Source organism: Cinclus cinclus, chromosome 4, assembly GCF_963662255.1.
Source record: "Cinclus cinclus chromosome 4, bCinCin1.1, whole genome shotgun sequence".
Lineage (NCBI taxonomy): Eukaryota > Metazoa > Chordata > Aves > Passeriformes > Cinclidae > Cinclus > Cinclus cinclus.
Window position 1 is genome coordinate 49,071,661 of NC_085049.1, and position 14,532 is coordinate 49,086,192.

The window sequence follows — 14,532 nt, forward strand, 5'->3', positions numbered from 1 at the left end:
CAAACATGCTGTTAAAACAAGAGGTCACACATAAAGAGTGTCTGGGGTGGAAATGTAGCTGTCTAAGCCTGAATGCTAGTATTTAAATCATCAGTATATGCAAGTATGTATTTGCAGTTTTTGTCATTCATGAATCATTTTACCTTGTATCAGCATTTTCTTTTCTTGGTGTTTGTATTCACCTTTGTATGCCTTCTGCTATGGTAGTGTTATCTTTTACCTGGGTCCTTGCTTTCAGGACATTTCCTATAAGTAACTTCTAATGAATGTCAAAGTGATTTTCAGAACATGGTCCCTGGAGAGTTTCTATACAGAAAATCTGAATATCACTATATATGGAATTTGCTCCCTGATTAGAATCTGCAAGTGCAAAAAGCTAAGAAAAAACTACAGTTTAATAAACTAAAACTGCCAGTGTGCCCATCTTTGGGCTACCAGAGCTTTAAATTACAGCAATGTGCTTCACATAGAGTTAATTGGCAGTTGCAGCTTCCTGTTAAGCATCATGCCCCCTCTGAAACATAGATTATTAGTATTTATCAATTCCAACATGCTATGGGCCTCTTTTGCAGAATAACGTGGAAGCTGCCATCATCCGATAGTCCTTTGCTGTCACAGTTTAAATGTGGCTGCTTAATTGCTTAATTGGAAATTTTTGGTGAAAAGTATTTTTGGTATGGGAGTCTTCACTTTTTTAATTCAGCTCTTCTCCTCAGTTCTTCGTTGACCTTCCCTCTATTTGTGTTCTAAGCTAGTAAAGTTTCCTCTGACATTGCACTCAGAAAGGGAAGAAAATCATTAGGATTAAGGATTTTATTCTCTTTCCTAGGCTGCAGCACTTTGATGCTGTTGCATGTTTTGTGACTTCCCCCTTAAAGTCTTTCCTCTGCAGTCAGATGTCCTCCAAGGCATTTGACAATTTTAGATCATCTAACGGAAATGTCAGTTTTAGACCCAAGGCCTGTACCCCTCCAAGTATTCTGTATAAAGCCAAGTAAGGATGTCTTTATATAAAGGACAAAATTTGTAGCTCTTAAATGGAGTGCATCCCTTTGAATATAGCATGCTTAATGGACCAGGATGGGTTGGGACACAAGCTGTACCTTGTGCAGCTCGGTAGTAGCAAGGCAGTGAAATGAAGCAGTCAGTCCTGAGGACTTGAGGTTTGTAGGGGCAGTGCTTTGGTTTGGGTTTTCTCTCATGGGCAAATTGCCTTTTGCAGTTGGAGCATCACTAGGTGACCTCTGGGAACATATATTCCCATGTGTCCATTGTACACTCACAGATCACTGCAGAACACAAGCACAAGCATGATATGTGAGTACGATCTGGAGATAAGCCTTGCAAAAAGACTCCTAAGCCCAAACTAAAATGGTAATCTAAGAGCATCACAGCTGTTTTATTTGTGAAATGTATCAAGTACATCAAATGACCCACAATATGCACACAACTCTGGCTGGCATTAGTGGAAGAAAGCAACAGAAAGGGAAAAGAGAGCTTGCATTTAGCTGCATGCACGTCTGACTGTTGTTCAGCACAAGTATGCAAAATTGGTACCCAAAATATTCCTAGACCTTCCTCCTCTCAGTGCCCTGCTATTGCCCAGAGTAAGCTATATGTTTCTTCTTCTCTACACTCTAATTTTACAAATAGGCTTCATTCCTGCATTTCTGACTAAAGTCCTGGAGCATACTCTGGATTGGATCAATAACACTAATTCAAGACCTTATTTACTAACTGCTACTCAGCAAATCCCCTCTTATAGATTTGTCTTTAAGAGCTTTGTAGAATCACCAAATCACGTAGACATTCATGACAGCTTCTTCAAAATAAGTATTCTGTACTTTCCCAGAGGAGTAGAGCAAAGAAAATGGCACGGAAACACCAGAAAGTTTACACACATATTAATTATCCTTAAACCAGTAGCTTTTGCTTGCTCAGGTAGGTACGTATTGCTTGTTTCAAAGCACCCCCTTGTGCAGGCAGTCGGTAAGACAAGTTGTACAGGAAGCTTCTGGCTCCCTCACACCTTGATCCCTGGGTCAAGATCTGCATTTTCCAAGTCACCCACCCTGCTTCATCTGCCACAGAGGTCTTTTGTTCAATGGTTTATGTCCTGAGACCTCCTGAAGTTTCAAACTGCTGAGCTTGGTCAGACTGGTATAATATGGATGGAGGTAGTCTTCAAACTGTAGGTTCCCCCTGTTGTCCTCTGGTAAAATATAATTATTTTAATATCTGGTATAAGCATGGGTAAAGTCCAGCTGAAATTAGTCATATGAATCTTCAAAATGAGCCACTGCGTAAACAGAAATTTTTGATAAGATTTTGTTGATAAGATTTTTATAGGTAGTGTTCATACATAAACAGCAGCCTGAAAAATAAAAGGTTTCAGATTTGAGTCTTCCAAAGTGGCTAGTGACTTCAGTCTGCCCACCTGGAGATGTCTTTATAGAAAAGTAGCTTTTAAAAACTTAACTTTTTCTGAATTTAAGGCTCATCTGGCAGCCTCGTAAACTGGGGAGCACAGGTAGAAAAACTCTCAAGGTCTTTAGTAATTCTTGAAAATTTTGCCAATATTATGTAAAATGATTAACATTTGAAAATATTTGTATCATACTTTTGAAAGGAAACAAACATCTCTTGAAAGCCAATGATAACCGTATGTTTCACTTGTCTTAAATCTGTTACTTACATCCCTTGATTGGGCAATCTCTGTCAACAGTAATGTTCAAATGAACCATTTCCTTGACAGAGATAGTACACTTGTATTGGGAAATATAATCCATTTCTTTTCATTTTTTCAAGCTTGAATTTGGCAGTGGTTTTGTAATTGTTCAGATTTTGTGCCATCCCAATTTTTTTTACTTTAGTACTTAAGCTTTGCTTAATTAAAAAAAAAAAAAAAGGAAGCATATTTTCTCCAAAGAGATAAGTAAGGAATTCTGCATAATTCTTGGTGTCCCAGATATTAATTCAATGATCATTTAATTGCATCACAAGACCTATTGGTTGAAATTAAATTACAAACAGCTGAGAGCAGACAACACATTGTATAAAAGAAGCTGAGGTATCTGCAAGTGTTTCAGATGTTCCCCAAGGTATCCTACATTGTTCATACTCCAGAGAACCAAGGCAGCATTGCCAGAATGCCACATGATACAACACTTTCAGCACAAAGGCACCTGAATTCACTACCTACACAAGCTTTTTCATCTGCAGGATGCATATGTGTTTATCCTATTGATGCCTACATTCCCTGTCTCCTCAGCCCATTGATTCTCACAGTTTACCTGCACTTGATGTGTTCCACTTTTCTTACCTCACAGAGTGGCATCCTGCTGACAGAACCACATCCCATATTCTTGCTGCTCTCCACATTCATGTTTCAGGCCCTGCTTACAAATCAGTGAAACAAGAAGATTATAAACTTGGGCACATCATTCATTTCATTTTGGCATAACTCCTGTGGATTAGTTTAGATACAGTGTTATGTAGATGCTGTTTCATGTGCTGAGTGTCTAACAGACTAAGTACACATGTGAAGTTTAGAATTTGAGTAGAGCACATAGTTCTTTTGAAAGATGATGGGTTTGCATTTCTGCGTGCTGGGTGAAAAAAAAAATTGGAGAGTCGGTTGTACTACAGAATGGTACTACACCAGATTTGAAGACAAAATTAAATACTAATGCATGAAATACAGATTTTAAGTTGTTATAAGTGCAGATCTAATGCAACTTTAACTGCAGAATTGCTGCTGCTGACTTCATAAAATACATCCCATAAACAGCTGTTAATCTATTCACCATTTGTCTCTTACCATTCATTTGTTTTGTAATCAGTTCTCATTTGTTCTACATATGGTACAGCTTTCCTTTTATAGCAGCTGCATTTAATGAACAATTGGAGGCACAAAAATATTACAGAAATTATTGTTTAACTATTCTCCTTCCTTTTTATCTGCTGTTGAGGTCATTCGAAAAAAAGTTAGAAAATAAGTTTATTAAATATAGAGTGACGAAGGTGTAGATGTTCTGTCATCTTCCTGAACTGGTAATTTGTAGTGGAAGTTCCAGTGACTGTGCTTTGCACTCTTCCTGGCTCCTTTTGGCAATTAATTTTCTCTGTTTATACTGTCCATTCCCTTTTGCGATTCACTGACGTCAACATGTCAAATTTGATTCACTTTTTGGCTTTCCTCTGTAGCTCTGTGTCATATTAGAGACCTTTAGGTAATGCACTGAGTATCTTGCAGACCAACTGAGTGCATTTCAAGATTTTTAGAAAATGACAGTTTACAAGATTTAAAATTTTGTCAGGTGTTCTGCTTAAATGTGTGAATCAGTGGTTATTAAAGCTGATTTGTGTGAAGGTAATTGCCTTCTGGAGTACTTGTGTTTAAGTGTCATCTTAATTTTTTTTTCCAAAAATTCTGATCTTTAACAAGAACACTTTATGCTAGTAAGCATTCTCTCTTATTTATTCATGCTTCAGCCATGTCCTGCATCTCAAACTTAATGTAAAAATGTAACACAGTTTTTTGTTTATAGGAGAATATAGGTGAGAATATAGCTGAGTGCTGAAACTTTGCTAGTGTTAAGGACATGATGCCAAATAGGGCAAATGCCCGTGGATTGGACAGCCCTTTGTCCTTAGTCAGTCTTCACTGGTGACCTTGACCTGCAGCTATTGCAAGGAATCTGCAAATCTGTCAAGTGCAGCAGTGTGCAGAGGAAAAGGGCTGTTCATTAGAACTGACTGCTTGGATCAGACACCATTCCAGAAAAGGGAAATTTCCAGTCAGTTCCACCCGATTCAGCCACAATGCCAGGTGGGTTGGAGAGGTGATTAAAGAAAGAAACGAGTAATTGCTTAAATGTGCCGAGCATTTTACAAATTGCACGGTGTAAATATTTTAGATATACTGTTTTCAGATGGTTGATGAATCAAAATAGCTGTAAGCATGTTTGATATATGTCACCAGGCCTGTATATAGATAGATGTGTTAAACTGGCATTGTATGGGCAAATGCTCAATTGGGAGAAATATATAAATGATGATAGGATATTTTAGAAAGGATCTCAGATATTTCTGCAAGGTATTTTCATTGCAAAAGGCTTAGCTCTGAGAGAAATGTGCTTGTTTCTAAATTTAACCCTACTAACAGTTTACCACCTTCTTTTTGTGTGTGTCTTTTTCTCTTCCAGTGCCACCTTGGGCCTTAATAGCCATAGCCATAGTTGCAGTCCTATTAATCCTCACCTGCTGCTTTTGTCTCTGTAAGAAATGCTTGTTCAAAAAGAAGAATAAGAAGAAGGGGAAGGAGAAGGGAGGGAAGAATGCTATTAACATGAAAGATGTTAAAGATTTAGGGAAAAGCATGAAAGACCAGGTAAAGTACTTCTCTGTTTCTTGAACTTCTTGGTTGCATTTGAAGGTTTCTTTTTGATGTGTCTAGAAAAAGCTGTGCTTGTTGTCTCAGTAGTGGCTCTGTGAAGAGTCGACTGATTGACAGCATCTTCTCAGTGGTATCACAGGGAATGAAACTGGGTGTGGCATTGCTGATGAAGAAACCAGCCAATTTCCCTGCTCTGCTTCAGAAACATGAGCAGGCATATAATGAACTCATCTTTAAGGGGCAAGTTTATCAAGGGTATCCTGCTTGCTTCAAAAATGGAGCAGCTGTGTGCAATTTTCACTGTACTTTTTTCAAGACCCAATACAGTGTTTGTATATCTTGCTAACAATATTTCTGAGATTACATGATAAAGAAAAACTGTTGAAAACTCTAAATTTCTTTTTACACTAAAGTTCAGCTGGGAAGGAAACAATAGTATAGAGGCAAAAATGAGGGTCGGAAACAAGGGGAAATAATGAAAAAGGAAAACCACAGGCATGTTCAACACAGTGATGTCTGGAGAATTCATTTTGTTCTAGAGAGGAGAAGATTAAAGATAACAGGCCATAATTGGAGCTGTAAGTCAACTGAGTAACTTGGAGAAGATTAATATAATGCCCTTTGAGAGCAACATCATTTTCATAAGGGCAGAAAAGCTTGTCCTTCAAATCTGCTTAGTGGAAGAGAAACAAAGGTTGCAGAGCTTAATGCTAAGGGCCACAGACTTGACTAATACCTTCCTGAGAGTAAACAAAGCTTTTTATTCGTGGGATTTCAGTATTGCCCTTCCTGGAGCAAACTGCTGGGAATAAGCAGCAGAATGAGGAAATAAACGTGAAGTATCTATTTGTCCTCAAAGCTCAGAGATTTCCTAAGCTAAGAGGACAGAGGGCTAGATTTTTCAAAAAGGAAGGACTGAAGAAATTTAGAGAATTGCTTTGCAAACTCTCATAAGTAGGAGCAAATAACTCTAAAGATATTGCATAGTCAAGTCTGTGTTCCCAAGACTCCTGGGCAAGCTGAGCTAGAGCAGTACAGGAGTGATTACCCTGAGTCATAAAGAGAGGATAAAAGCATCTTCAGGAATAAAGAGAAGATTCCACAAGTTGGGATCCAGCATAGAAGAAAGCTGAGCTCAAGGCAGGTTGATCAGAAGTACAAGTCAAAGCTGGGAACCGAAGGACTTGGGCCAACCAGTCAGGGACAAGATCCAAGAAGAGAATCTTAAAAGCACGGTAGCTAAAGAGGCACATGGACCTGTCCAGAATAAGTGGTGAAATGCCACTACTCAGTGATGGAACAGCCACCAGTGTGGCTCATCAGCCAGTCTTACGATTCCTGGAACAGGTTAGCAGGCTTTTCCAGGCATGTAGGATGTCGTAAGGGAAGAGCAAAATCAGGAGAGTGGGTGAGGAAGCCTTGCAAGTCTGATGAGCAGCTGCAATAGATCACATGAGAGGAGTCAGAATGGAGCTTAGGAAAGGGGAGGAAAATAATGGATAAGTGTTGAGCTATCCAAGCTATTTCCAGTTTCAGTTTCAGAGACAAGAGAAAAAAGAGCAAATACTGGAGACCCTTACATCTGCATTGCAAGTGGAGTACTTTAGATGCTGCACTGGTGTGCAGTTTCAACCTTGGCTCCTCCTGGAGATATAATGCTTCGTGTGCCATGCTGGTGTACTGGAATGTGTGACACCAACACGAGTTCACACCTGAAAAAAAAAAAATCTGTACAGAAAATCACTAATGTAGAGGTATTAAAAGGTTAGAAAGATTAGTGAGACTGAGCTCAAAGAACATCAGAGCAGAAATTTTGCGTTCTCCCTTGAAGAAGATGTTATGGTGGTGTTTGCTTTTTTTTTTTCCATATGATGAATGTGAAACAAACTCCTTCTCTTAAAGCACTTAGATTTAGCATTCATCCCTGTATTTGATTTATTTCAAGGTATTAACATTAAGAAATTGTGGGATATTTCCCCTTCAATGTATGGAAAATCAGATCATCAGTTGTTGGCTTATCCTAGGCTTATCCTAGGCTACTGCTAGCTAGCTCCTCCCATTGAACCCTGAATAATTTTGAAGAACTGCTTTGATTATGCTAATGGAAAAATTTCTTGAGAACTTTGTTATGTCCTGCTAATGATAACAAACCTAATACTTTTTCACAGGATAAATAATGTGCAATTTGTTGACTGATATTTATGTGGAATTTGTTCCATATTGTGTAAGGCCTTTGTTGTATTTACAATGTATTATTAAGTGTTTTTAATTGTATTCATTAGGACCTGGATAAATGACCATGGATTCTTGGAAAATAAGCATTTTAAATGCAAAACTGCATTATTTTATTAATATTGAGTTCCATTTGTATCTTTTTAATGGGAAAATTTGATAAAAAGCTGAATCTTGCATCTTTTGTCTACAAAAAGAGCTCAGACTTTGAAATGTTGCACAGATAGGTATTTTAAGATTATTTCATTCAAAATATTTGGTATAGTTATTTAAACCTACATTTGCCTGGGTATGTTGGGATTTAAATAGCATGTTTTGTTTTGCAATGTTAAACCTAAGGAGGGTAGATTCACAGTTGATGTAAATGTCAGACCTTTAATAAGTAGATCACCAAGTCTCCAGCCACCACTCCTACTGTCTGGGATTTCAAGCCTAGGCTAAAAGGTTCTTAAATTAGCGGCTTAAATTCATTTCCAGCAGTCTGACAGTGTGCTGATTTGAAGTCCTTGGCATTCAGTAACTTTTGCCAACTTGATTCCTAATGCAACATCTTGGCTGTCATTTTTTTGTGTACGATGTTTTTTATTCTAACAGTTAATCTTGGCTTACCAGTGCAGGTTTTAATAGCTGAACTAGCTGAACTCAAGGCAGTGCTAAATGTAGCATATTTCAGTTAAGAGAATTTAAGCACTTTATAGGTTCTGGCATAAAACAGAAATAAAAATGCCTTTTAGCTCTTCAAAGAAGCAAATTGTTAAAAAAGTAATTGAAGGGTAAAATGTAAAACTAATGCCATTATAAAGGGCAACATATAGTACTAATGTTGTCAAAAACTGAAATACCTACTTCAGTCATTGTTAGGCTTGAACCTGCAAGTGTTAATTACTTCTGCCTTCAACTAAGAGTGCATAATAGCAGTTGCTAATCACATGGCGTCTGGTAAGATCCTAGTTCCCTAGGCACATGAAGTTGAAACAGTGCCATTTGGTAAATTGAAAGCAGCAGCTCCTGGAAATAAAAATTTTTATCTTAGTATGATTTTTTTTGTTGTGGAGAACTTCTGAACTACTTTTATTCATGTCCATCCATGCCAAATTATTATAGATCCATGTAACTTGGCATAGTTGAAGATCCTTCTGTCATAGAGACACAGTCAGCTCAAAAGACATAGAAAGGGGAATAAATTTTTGGTCTCTTTTAGAATATTTGTGCTTCAAAATTCACTTCCTTAAACACAACTTCAAAACAGAAATTGTCTTTATATGAAGATTATAAAAAATGTAGCTGAGGTAGAATGGGAGATGAGTTGAAAAAAAAAAGTTAGATTTTCAGTCTTGAGACCCATTTCCATTGTAGGGAAGGCTTACTTTTTCAAGTCAAGTATACAGCTCTACCAAGGGCCACCAGGAGCATTAGATTCCTTCTAGGGAAGGCAAAACTGTTAATGAGTCTACACCTGAAATAAAAGGTCATTTCTCCATGTTTTTTACTAATGTTTGTGTGTGGATGTTTTAATTTTTATTTCTTCCTCCTCTGTCCTCCTTGTCAATGTTGTGTCTCATGACTGTTCTGGATTGTCACTTGCGGTAGGTTTATTTTGCTATTTGGACGCACCTAGACTTAAGCTCTCATGCATAGTCTTCTGACAGCTCTGTCTCCTTAGCAGAGATGGACATGTAGTAGCTTTGATACACACATCAAGAGGCTGAACTAAATTGATTGGGTACTTTTCGGTTGGATATGTACTTGGGGGAAGGCTGGAGGAGGGTTGAAGGAAAGAGGTTGTCATTCTTTTTATAGTTAAAATATTAAATTAAACTGTACCAGAAAGTTCAAGTTTAAAATTGATCGGTACATAAAAATGACTTGCTAATTATATTTTCTTTTTGTATAAATGTTACCATATCAAAAGTAGACAGAAGCAATGTGTATTTTTATTGTCTTAGTTTCTAAGTGTTGCTTAAATAACTGCTACCTCTTGAAACTTGCTGTGGGCTCTCACATCATCTCAGTACAGTGCTCAGGCATTAAATTCTTAGCCTTCCATGCCAAAGTTTTTGAAGTGGTCTTAGTGCAGATTTCTGTTGGTGCAACCTAGTGACAACTGACGCTAGTGTTTTTGTGAAATCTTCCCATCATGGTTTTCATCTTCATAACTTTCAATCTCTACTAATGCCCATGGTGGCTCCCACTGTTTTTTTTTTTTTTCTTTGAAGGGGAAAAAAGGCCCTGAAGACTCTGTTTCAGAGATGGTGTAATAGCTTCAGATTTATTGTGTCTGGATTTAATGCATTGGTACAGCAAAATTCTTGATTAAGCTCGGCCTGTGGGCAAAGAAAAATAATAGACATAATCATTTCAGTCATGACCAGCAGCACTGAGAACTTACTAAAATTTAGCCTTATTACTTAGAGAATAATTGTGGTCTGAACATTTTATTAGGTCACAAAGCATTTGTAGAGAAGGAGATTTAATAGTTCAGCCCTTTCTCATTGCATCAGGCTAAAGCAGTATAACTAGTAAAGAATTTTTGGCTTACAATATGTGTGTTAGGTGAAACAGGAGATTTGGTATTAGGTGTGTGTACCGTAGCTTGGAGTATGAGTAGTATATTCTTGGCTCTGCTACTGACTTACTGTGTCCTTCAGTCAGCCCCCTGACTTCTTTATATGTTTGTTTTTCCTTTTACATTTGGATTATGTGCTAACTTAATCAGAATATTGTAATCAGTGTTGCTCTCTGAATAGCAGGTTATTATAAAGTGACATGACAGAGAGAGCTGCGATTGCACCCAGCCGAACTCCAATATACAATGTTTTTTTAAAACTGATTCACCTTATGATTCTAGCTGTTGATCATCCAACACCCTTGCCCTCATGTAGACAAAATGCTGAAGGAAAAAGATTTTTAATGTTAGGTGCACTGAAATATTTCAAAGTAGAGTGCATTGACCTGGCAGCATGAAGACAATAGCTGAGATGATGTCAGGATAATCCACACTGACAACTAGAGAGACTGGATTTCATTTGAGGCAACTCAAGCCATTACTGCCAGAAAAAAATCCAAGAGGATCTTTCCGAGGGACAGGAGCTCTGTTGCTGGAAGTGGTCTTTTCTTCTGCGATATTTGGTTACATGCTTTTTTTCCCAGTTGAATGCCTAGAGAATAGTGAGTGCATTTATTCTGCAGTGCTGCTTATCTCAGTGTCACCATGCCAGTGCCCGTTTGTTGTCATCTTCTGCCCATGGTGGTGTTAATGCTCGCTATGGCTTATCCACAATGCAGTGAGACATCCTAGTTCACACTCAGAAGGGTGATGTGCTACAGAGCCACTGCAGTGAAGAGGGTTAGTCACAAACAATGGGGATGTGTCTTCTTAGAAAACAAGCCAAATTAGTTTACTGTGGCAGTCAGAAGGGATTGACTGAGTCCTATTTGTGCATTAATTCAATCTCAGCCTTGACCAGTTGTCCTGCTTTTTCACTTGCCTCAAAAGCAACTGTGCAGTGTGCATAAAACTTCCTGAAAAATGTGAATAACATTTATGAAGATAAAATTGTATAGATGAGTGTTCATGTTCTGCAAATAGGTTTTCTGTAAAACTCTTTTGAAATTTAGATTTATATTAGACTTCAGAGCCTGAAAATGTGGCGGCAGTAGCTGTGAGACACAAGACTGGGCTTATTTGCATTCCTCATTCCCAAGAAAACATGGGAGCTTGCTTTGCATGCCTCCTGAGGTTGTTTTCCTCCTTGCTAAACTATTTTTTTTCTGTAAAGTAATTAATTTGTTACTTCTGTTGTAACCTACTGTACTGTTAGGGTGATACAAAGATGCAGCTCCGGCTCATTCTTTTACATATCTTGTTTTCTGTATTGAAGGTCTTACCACTGGAAGCTTCCACCCACAAGGATGTTTTGTGCATTTCCTTGATTAACAGACCAAATTTTGAGTTCTTTATTCAAGAACAGAGTCTGCAAGTTCCTAATGGAGTGACATTTAGAAAGTATGCAATTAGTCTTTAAATTAAGTGACTTGATCATACTCTCAAGACATTTACCTATATCCACAGACTGTATGGAGAGCTAAACTCCTACACTATGTCTGAAGTTAGTGGGTATGCATAATCTACAACAAGAACAGCAATTCATATTAATGAGGTATACATTTTTAAAAAATTAAAATAAAAACTAAATATTTGGGAATATTTGTTTTCTTTTTAAGCAAGGGTATTTACTCTTTACAGATTGATATATAATGAATAGGAGTAGCAAACAGCCTTCAAAGATGAGAATATCAGGCACTTAATAAAGTCCAATTTAGAAGATGGTCAGAGGATTATCTTATCTCTTTTTAAGTAACTAAGCCAGTAGAATAGGTCTGTGCCAACTTTCTCTCCACAGATCAAAGTGGCTCTCAGTAAATCATGTCTGGCTATATTTAGGTTAATTTTCTCTATCACATACACCTAGTCCTAATTACATTGTATGACAGATTTTTCAAATAGAAATAAATGCAGTACTCTGAGTGGTCCTCCCAGGTGAAGGAGCCAGCTCTGTCCCAAAGCATGCTTCCATCTGGCCCCCTGCCATTCATTTGGAGAGGATGAAGAACAATTGATGGAGCAGCATGCACTGGCCAAGCAGCCTAAAGCTGCCTCCCACTCACAGCCTGCTGCTCAGTGCAAGCAAGCGCTGCCTGCCATATGGCAGGTGGGGGCAGAGCACGGCAGCGTGCTTGCAGGAGTGCCTGCTACTTTTAGTTCACACACACGGGCCCTGCTTTCAAAGCACAGCCCTGACCCACAGGATGAACTTCCAAAATAGGCTCCTAGGTCAGCTTCATCTTTTTTTCAGTCTATAAACACTGGCTATAGGTGTTTATAAAACATCAAAAACAGGTTTGTTTGTGAGCTTAGCAGCTGTGACTTAAACGGATGTATTAATATTTTACACTGAGCACCTGCAGCATCTTCTGTGTTTTTCTGTTGCATCAGATTAAGTTGGTATTTTAGTACCCAAACAATTCGGCAAGCCCTTAAGCTGAACATGATAACCTCATGTCATAGAGCTCCTAAAAAAAGAAAACCTTTAGAATAACCCAACTAAGACCATTTAAAAGCTGGATAACAAGCAAGGAAGTAATCAAGCAAGTCAAGGCATCGTATGCTAAACCCAGCAGGGTTTTTCTCATTGTGTGCATCAGTGTGGCCCACTGCTGGTATGTGAGGCCAACAGTCTTACAGCAGTAATGGCAAAGTAGATTTCACAATGACCAAAGCCTGGCGCAGCCACTGGAAACCCAGGCACAACATGCTCTTTAAATTAATTCATGGAGAGAAAGCAGATGCTGAATGAATGAAACGTTGCCTTTCCTTCTGAGGGACTCTGATAGAGAACATGCAGGCATTACAATTGCAGGCTTGTCTGGTTTGTGATAGGGAACCAGACAGGAATTTCTAAAGGCTTTTGTTTTCTCTTGGGATATCAATTGGCCTGATCAGAATTATGGTGTTCTTGAATGGGAAAGATATTGATAAGAGGTGCACCACCATTAGTGGAAAAGCAGCATTTCTACCTGTGGAGGAAAAATTGCCTTTCCAATAAATTAATTATTGGACATGGCACAGAACATTCTTGTTACAAAATCTTCTTGGTTTTTTTTTTTTTTTTTTCAACTCACCAGGCATTGCACAAGCCTGAGGACTGGGCATCATTCAAACATTAAAACAATATCTACTTCACCATTCCAAAAGAAATGATGGAGGGGAGGTGGAGATGGAAATCAGGACAGCAGCATGCACCATGTAGCAAACACGTTTACAGACTTCAGTCAGTGTTTTGTTTTGCTTCCCAATGTCTCTCCTTCTTGCTTAATGGTATCTTGTTTCCTTAAAAGTGAGGCTGTAGGCCACCCTATAAACAGAAGGAATCCTAAAAACTCTGTTAAAGGAAGCATTCCTTTCTATACAAAAGTGAAAGACACTTTGCATTTTAAATGGTTTGCAACATAAACTAGTCATTAACAAGACATGACTCAGTCACGATGGTGGCCTCTGTCTCTCAGTACAGAGGCAAGCAAGTGCACTTGCTCCCCCAGCAGCTTTGTTACAGGAGTCTCCAACCACTTCACTTTCCTGAAGCTTCTGCACATGTGGAATCTGGAGGCAACCAGCAGAGCAACTGCCATTGCAGACCCTCTCATTTTCTATACATAGTTTGGGGAGGGATTAAAGTTGTGTTAAGCTGCAGAATCCCTTTTGTGCTTTGTGGTTGATAGTAGTGGAGCAAACCTAGTGACAAGGTGCAGGGGTTTTGGTGGAACTGAGCTGAAAGTAAGGGATGTTTGCAGTGTCAGGATGCGGTATCACTGGAGAGAGGCTTTTGTCAGCTAGGGGAATGAGAGGGAGAAAAAAAACCCAGGAAGAGTAAAAACCCACTACAGGGTGTGGAGTTTCAAAATAATTGAAAATTAAGCATTTTCTTTAACAACTCAAAAGAAAAGAGGAGGCTGCAAAACCACTCTTAATAACATTATGGAAGTGAAGATGCAACCAGCAGATTGAACATTGGATCTCAAATTGCTGTAATTTAGCCCTTTTTGTTGTAAGAAACACTGCAGAGTAGTGGTTCTGATTTCAGTAGACACAGATGTATCACCTTGAAATGTTTTTACTGGATTAACACTTTCTCAGTACATTCCTACACCTGCTTACATATAAGCCTATTTATCAAATACACGTTTGAGAGGACACAGTTATTTCACTGTTGTGTGTTTCTGCATATGTAATGCAGAAATGAAGAAACTTGAGTTGAGAAACTTGAGTAAAATTCATGGTCATCTCAAATTAGAAAAGATAAATCCAGTCTCCAGCACAATTAAATTATGCATTTCAGTGTTGC

General features: G+C 38.4%; 1 protein-coding gene across 2 annotated transcripts in view; it reads left to right on the forward strand.

Moving 5' to 3' along the window:
* The window catches only part of SYT1 (synaptotagmin 1), a 116,669-nt gene that overhangs the window by 27,899 nt on the left and 74,238 nt on the right, over positions 1 to 14,532 (forward strand). For both annotated transcript variants that reach the window (XM_062491222.1, XM_062491223.1), the window contains exon 2: positions 5,208 to 5,392. In XM_062491222.1, the coding sequence (XP_062347206.1) occupies positions 5,208 to 5,392 (185 nt within the window). The remainder of the gene's footprint in view (positions 1 to 5,207; positions 5,393 to 14,532) is intronic.